The following is a 7,316-nucleotide window of genomic DNA, read 5'->3' on the forward strand; positions in this document are numbered from 1 at the left end:
CTCTTTGTCCCTTTCTGGCACTGCTTCCTAAGTTAGTTTAAACTTAGTGACAGCTAAGAACAGTACTGAGTCTTCCCCATAAAGGCCTCGTACACGTCATCCTGTCCCTTCCAAGAGAATATATAGGGCAGCATAGTAATGTTTAGGATGACTAAAAGGACTTTTCCAACATTTCTTTCATGCTACTCCCCTGATCACAGTTTATTGGTCGTGGGGTAGAAATCTAAGGTGGGCTATTAATTAAGGGCTTTAGTTCATTCTGGGCTGCTCTCTTGAAGCAGAGAAAGGTGGAGTGCAGAGAGTAGGAAGAGGCCCTTCTAATGGATTTCAATTCCTGGTTTCAGTTTTGCTTGAGGCTGGTTATACTTGTCCTTAAATTCTGTGAAATACCTCTATATCCTCAGATAAATGCCCCCTTAAAAAAAGGGGGGGGGGGACTAGCTTGCCATAGATGCCATCGAAGAGATCTGACTAGCATTAAAAGGGTTTAGAGTTCCTTAAATAAGCCTGAGATAAGAGAGGTGAGGGTTATGGTGTAAAGAGCACGCTCCCCCCTCCAACAGAATCTTACTGTTCTTCCATCAAGCGGCTGAACTTCTGCCGGGCCAGATCCATTAGCCCGTCTACCTCACTCTTGGAGCGTTTGAAGTTCTCAATGCTGAACGCGTAGACCGTCACCTCTAGGATGCCCAGGTTCAAACACCAGCGCAGGGTCTGAGAGGGAGAAGGCAAGGAGCTAGGGTATAAGGAAGAGCAGGAAGGGAAATAAGAGATGCCTCTGCTCTGACTCAGCGTTGGAGGTGAGAGGCAGACTTTTCTCCTCCCCAAACCAAGTAAAGCTAGGATAACACCAGTGTTTCTGTCAGAATAACAAACCAAGTAAACAGAAAGCTACCACCTGAGAAACTGAAAAATGCGAACTTAATGAGTACTGCTCTGCTGGTGCTATTGTGGTTTACCAGAAAGAACTCTTTACCGACAGAGTAAAGATGTAGGTTCCAGTCCCCAACTCCAATGCGCACGTGCTATGTGACTGCAGGCAAATCATTTAACCTCTGTGGGCCTAAGTCTCCTTATCTATAAAACAGGAGCACCATCCATCACTCACAAGGTGGCTGAAGGACAATATAAAACACAAGGTATTAGGGGCGTTCAGTTGGTTAAGCATCTGACCTCAGCTCAGAGTCATGATCTCGGGGTCGTGGGATCGAGCCCCACGTCGGGCACCACACTCAGTGAGGAGTCTGCTTGTCCCTCTCCCTCTGCTCCTCCCCCTGCTCATTCTCCACCCCCCAAATAAATAAATAAAATCTTAAAAAAATACCACAAGGAATTATTACTCTCAGCACAAGTTCATTTTTTCTGTTAGACTGAGAGGCTGATGAGTTATAAGAATAAAGGCATCGAGTACACAGCTGTGTAGCATTTAAGGCTACACAGGGTTTTCACATACATTATTCCATTCGATTCTCTGAACAACCTCTTGAGAATGGCATTGCTGTCTTCACGCCTACTTTATAGAGGAGAAAAACTGAGGCTCAGAGAGTGGAAGAAATGTGTCAGAAGGCTACAACTCTACTGTATGAATCCATTATATAAGGTTCTAAAACAGCAAAAACTAACCTCTAGTGATAGAAATCAGTACAATGGTTGCCTCAAGAGGGGAAGAGGAGGTGGGACAGGGTTTGACTGGGAAGGGAGGGGCACAAGGGAACTTTCTGGAGAGACGGAAATGTTCTTTATCTTGACAGGGGTATGGATTAGACGGGTAAATGCAACGGTCAAAACCCCACCTTGTGCATTTCACCGTAAGAAATTATACCTCAATGAAAAGAGAAGTGAAACTCATATTAAACCCAGTCCTTTGGGGCTGCTCTACTCCAGAACCACTAAAGGCAGAGAACTAACTACAGCTAAGAATAACAGTGTTGAGATAGGGAGCCTGTAGGTTAAGGGTAGGGGACAGAAGACATTCAATCAGAACTGAACTTGAAGAAACAAAGCTGAAGAGAGCTGTCTTTCTAATCCCTTAACAGGCATACATACAACTCAATTCATTGCCACCTTGGGAAAATTACCAATGAGAACCTGACACGTGAATGGACTTAGGCTCCACAGACGACAGGGAAGCTACCTTTTGGCTGGCACATCTGGGTCAGAACCTACCACTGACCAGTCAATATAGCTGCTAATGATAACACTGCCAACTTTTTGAGCACTTTATGCCAAATCTTTTGCCAAATGCTTTTCATCATGCCATTTTATTTCATCCTCACATAATCTCCGGAAGTAGAGATTATTGTTGTCTTCATTTTATTGATGAAGAAATTGAGGCAAAAGGAAGCTAGCCTGGGGTGCCTGGGTGGCTCAGTTGGTTAAGCGACTGCCTTCGGCTCAGGTCATGATCCTGGAGTCCCGGGATCGAGTCCCGCATCGGGCTCCCTGCTCGGCAGGGAGTCTGCTTCTCCCTCTGACCCTCCTCCTTCTCATGCTCTCTGTCTCTCGTTCTCTCTCTCTCAAATAAATAAATAAAATCTTTAAAAAAAAAAAAAGGAAGCTAGCCTGCTGCAGGTCACAGAGCCAGAAGTGGCAGGGCAGGGGTGCCCACAGGTTCTGAGTGACTCCAGAGCTTAAGCTCCTAAGCACTGCGCAAAACTGCCTTTTACTTAGTCACAAAAGAGAAGATGCGGTCACCAAACCTAAAGACCTCCTCAGGGTGTTCAACTGAGCCCCACATCCACTCACTCAAGGCAAAAACTCTCCAGACCGAATTTCCATTCTTCTTAAAGCTAGCTTCACAAAGACAGACCATATTCCATTCTTACTGTTAAATTTAAAGTTTTCCAATTTGCAACATGCATTAAAAGCATAAAATGCCCTTGATCTTTGCTTAGAGTGATGACCCAGGTTGTCTGGCACTTTTCCCAGTTTAAGCGCTAAAAGGCCTCAAGCAGGGGTGCCTGGGTGGCTCAGTCATTAAGCGTCTGCCTTCGGCTCACGTCATGATCCTGGGGTCCTGGGATCGAGCCCTGCACCGGGTTCCCTGCTCGGCAGGAAGCCTGCTTCTCTCTCTCCCACTCCCCCTGCTTGTGTTCCTGCTCTCACTGTCTCTCTCTCTGTCAAATAAATAAATAAAATCTTTTAAAATAAATAAATAAAAATAAAAAAATAGCGCCTGGGTGGCTCAGTCGTTAAGCGTCTGCCTTCGGCTCAGGTCATGATCCCAGGGTCCTGGGATCGAGCCCCGCATCAGGCTCCCTGCTCAGCCAGGAGCCTGCTTCTCCCTCTCCCACTCCCCCTGCTTGTGTTCCCTCTCTAGCTGTCTCTCTCTCTCTCTGTCAAATAAATAAATAAAATCTTGGAAAAAAAAAAATTTTTTTAATTAAAAAATAAAAGGCCTCAGGCAAACCAGGATAGGCAGTCACCCTACCGTTGCTCCAGAAATGTTACTTCAAAGAATTTATTTTAAAATGGAACTATTTATAAGATCTGATAATGGTGGAGCAGCTAAACAAATTATGTCAGATCCTTGTAATAAAATATTCTATAGGTATTAAAACATATAGTTAGAAAAGCTATATATCAACCTAGAAAAAGACTTGCCAAAATACCACGTAAAATAAAGTTACTAAAAATACATGTGTAATTTTATAAATGTTAAGTCATGTTAGAACATATTACAAGGACTGGGATGAAGCACAGAAAACTATAGACTGCTGATTTACTGAGGTGGTAAGAGAAGTCAATTGTGTTCTTATTTCTAATATTCTGTGATGATTCACTATATAACTTAATTTCTGTTAATGTTGATATGAGACCTATAGCAGGCAAGCAAGCAACAAAACAAACAGCTATTAAAAAAATACTCTCAAACCATAGTAAACTCAGGGCCTGATTTTGTAGCTATAGTCCCATTCTTCACACACTGTTCCCACTGGGTTCTGCCACCCACACTCACCTCAGCCAGCTTGTTGAAGCCCTGTGAGTGGCCTTCCTGCCGCTCCACTTGGCACTTCCTGGCATAGCGACGGTTTCCATCCATTATAAAGGCAATGTGTTTGGGCATTGGGCCCGCCTGTGAAGTAAGAAGACAAATGAGGCACACAAGGAGACACTAAACCCCAGGCTGATAGGCTTGAGTTAGATGATAAAAGTGCCCCTGAGGAAGAGTACTGGGTATTTTGGGCTTTTGGCTCAACAAATGGGTATTAAGCGCTTTTACTCATTTATATATATTCATTTATATTGAGCACCTACTACATGCTAAGTATTATGCTAGGCTTTTTTTTACTTCATCTCAGTTTTTTTTCATATAAACCTATAAAGTAAACAGTATTAGCTTCATTTCATAGGTGAAAAAACAGGCTCAGAGTGGTCAAGTGACTTGTACAAGACACACAGCTAAGAAAAGGCAAAGTGGTTATTCAAACTGAGATCCGTATGCTTTCAGAGTTCATCTTTTAACCATATGCACTTGACCACCACTTTGGTTTCATGTCTCCACCTGGAAGGCACAGGAAGGATATTGCTGGCTGTGGTCCAGTAGCAAGGGTATCCTCCACAGAAAAGAGGAATCCACTCTATCCAATTGCTGCCACACAGGAATGGGGGCTCAATGTTGTTGCTCTTCTGATTACACAAGAGAAGCCAAGCATCAGGATTTTTATCAAAATGTAAATGTCAGAAGCCATTTCAAAGCAAACAAAAAAGACATTTTGGGGACCCAATAAAACGTCTTATCTGGCTTAGAGCTGCCTTTTGTTGTCTATTGCAGCAGAAATACACTCCTTAGCCTAATTTCCCTCACTGAAGGGCCTCGTCACTGACTGCTTTCCCCACGCCTCTCCAACATTTTCAGCTTTTGTCCTCCACGTGTAGTCTTAAAAAAAAAAAAATTCCAGTCAAGTCATGCAGCTTGTTCTTCCCAACACACGACTGCCGTGGTTCCCCAAGAAGATGCTTTCTATTTCCTGGCCTGCCTGAGATCACTTGGCATTTGTGTGTGAATGTGTATGGGGGAGTGGGGTACAAGGCTTGCTGACTCATAAATTCACTGCTACCCACTGCTTGACAGACTGTAGCTGAAAGACAAAACCAGGCGGACTGGCTTCAATCTTAAACTTGTTATATGCAGAAAATGTAACATTGTTGTGATCCTCAGAAAAAAGCGGAGGCAAGATTTGGGGAAGTAAGTGGGTGTAGGAAATAGAATGATTGTAGTCTTCAAACAGCTGAAAACAGCCCCAATAATAGCAGTAATTAAGAACCGCTAGACACTGTTTTCGGTGTATGTTTCATTTCATCCTCAAAACAACCATATAAAGTCACATGGTTAATAAATGATAGACTAAGACTTTCATTCTGTTTGTCTGTCTCTACAGCCCAAACTCTTAACCATTATGCTCTACTGCAACATCAAGGAAAGATTATTCTATCTAAATCTAGAGAACAGTACAAGGAAAAATAGATTAAAGTTCCAAGTAAGAAATTTCAGTTCCCTATAAGGAAGACCTAACAGTCTAGGTTGCCCAATGATATGGGGAGGTGCTGGGGTTCCTGAAAATGTGAAAGTTAGGGCAATAATCTGCCAGAAATGCAGACCTGGAAGTTACCTTGCAATTCAAAGACTTGTTGGTCCCATTGTTAAATTCCACTTAACATCATGTGTTAGTCAACTTTATTTTTATTTATTTTATTTTCTTTTTAAAGATTGTATTTATTTATTTGAGAGAGAGAGAATGAGAGAGAGAGCGTATGAGAGGGGGGAGGGTCGAAGGAGAAGCAGACTCCCTGATAAGCAGGGAGCCCGATGCGGGACTTGATCCTGGGACTCCAGGATCATGACCCGAGCCGAAGGCAGTTTTTTAACCAACTGAGCCACCCAGACGCCCTGTGTTACTCAATTTTAATAATAATTGCTTTTGGGGCGCCTGGGTGGCTCAGTTGGTTAAGCGACTGCCTTCGGCTCAGGTCATGATCCTGGAGTCCCTGGATCGAGTCCCGCATCGGGCTCCCTGCTCTGCAGGGAGTTTGCTTCTCCCTCTGACCCTCCTCCCTCTCATGTGCTCTCTCTCATTCTCTCTCTCTCAAATAAATAAATAAAATCTTTAAAAATAATAATAATAATAATAATAATTGCTTTTGACACAAGATTACCCAACTAACCAGGAGACCAACTGGTACTCACTTTTATGATGTTGGCACAGAACCATTCCCAAAGTGACAGCTCTCCTTCCTTGATCCATGACATAGCACCTGCCCTGGCAGAAGATGAGCCCAGAACAAGAAGACACCAGCCAGGTAAACTTGGATAAACAAGAAAGAGAATAAATCACCAGAGCTTGCAAACAGCTTCGGATGACTTTGTAGGGATTTATCTGGACTGTGGAGAGTAGCCAGGTTTAGGATCCAAAGACACTGGTCTAAGGCTATAATTCTTCACCACCCAGAGTTTATAAGCCAATGAGACCTTCGGGGCAGAGGCCTTTCCTTGGTTTTGGCTTGGTGGACCTTGCTGCTATCCCCTTTTCCTCGGTATTTGCACTGACTTTTCCTGAACATCCAAGTCTGCTTCCTGCCACCTCATAGTACCTACATCCTGATCCCTCCCTGCTTCTTCCTTCTCCATCTTCCCCAAGACCGTTTCCCATTCTGCGCTCCAACACCCTTCAGGTGTCGCCCCCATCACCTCCAATCTCAGTATTCTCCAAATTATTTATTCCCTCACTCATCTCTTCCACTGTCCCCTCTGTTTCTCCCACAGCCGTCTCCCCGCCCAGTCACCTCTCTCGCCTCTCGCTCACCGCTTGAACCCAGCACCTGCTCCACACCGCCCGGCGCCTTTCAACCGCTCCACTTCCTCACAACGTGGCGCTGGAAGAACACGTCATCCTTGGGCGCTAGAACACGCCCCCCGTCACGCAATGGGCGGGGCTGCGCCCTGCGCCTGCGGGCTGGGAGAAGGGGCGGTGCTAGCGTTCCAAGCGAAATTCGCACTCCCAAGAGCCGGGAAGGGAGGGTGGGGGGAGGGAAAGAGATGGAGAGCGAGCGAGCGCCCTGCTCACGTGACCGAGGGGGGCGGGCGAGCGGGCTGCGGGCCACGTCCTGGGGACCGGGCCGGGAAAGGCGGGGTCGAGATCACCTAGGGGAGCGGGATGGTCTGTAGAACCAGATCGAGGCCTCGGGCGGGCTGCCGTATAGGGCAAGAATTCGCGGATCCGCTTGCCAGAAGCGCAATTTCAGCAGCTGGTGGCAGGTTAGAACTGTTGAGAAACGGGGTTGGACAGTGTCCTGCTTGCTGGAAGGCATGAGAAGTG

At 45.3% G+C, this 7,316-nt stretch overlaps 1 protein-coding gene across 7 annotated transcripts in view; it reads right to left on the minus strand.

Moving 5' to 3' along the window:
* The window catches only part of DHDDS (dehydrodolichyl diphosphate synthase subunit), a 32,498-nt gene extending 25,562 nt beyond the window's left edge, over positions 1 to 6,936 (minus strand). For 6 of the 7 annotated variants that reach the window (XR_013448327.1, XR_013448329.1, XR_013448328.1 and 3 more), the window contains exons 1-4: positions 6,804 to 6,936; positions 6,188 to 6,305; positions 3,959 to 4,075; positions 572 to 714 (exon numbers count right to left, since the gene is read on the minus strand). Coding sequence is in view for 4 of the 7 variants with exons in the window: in XM_078073604.1 (XP_077929730.1) it covers positions 572 to 714; positions 3,959 to 4,075; positions 6,188 to 6,250 (323 nt within the window). In the remaining 3 variants the exon portion in view is untranslated. Of the gene's footprint in view, positions 1 to 571; positions 715 to 3,958; positions 4,076 to 6,187; positions 6,306 to 6,783 lie in introns of all 7 variants that reach the window. The other variant, XM_078073603.1, reaches the window with a different exon arrangement.
* Between the last annotated feature and the right edge of the window lie 380 nt (positions 6,937 to 7,316).

The sequence above is a fragment of the Halichoerus grypus genome, chromosome 5 (assembly GCF_964656455.1).
Source record: "Halichoerus grypus chromosome 5, mHalGry1.hap1.1, whole genome shotgun sequence".
NCBI lineage: Eukaryota > Metazoa > Chordata > Mammalia > Carnivora > Phocidae > Halichoerus > Halichoerus grypus.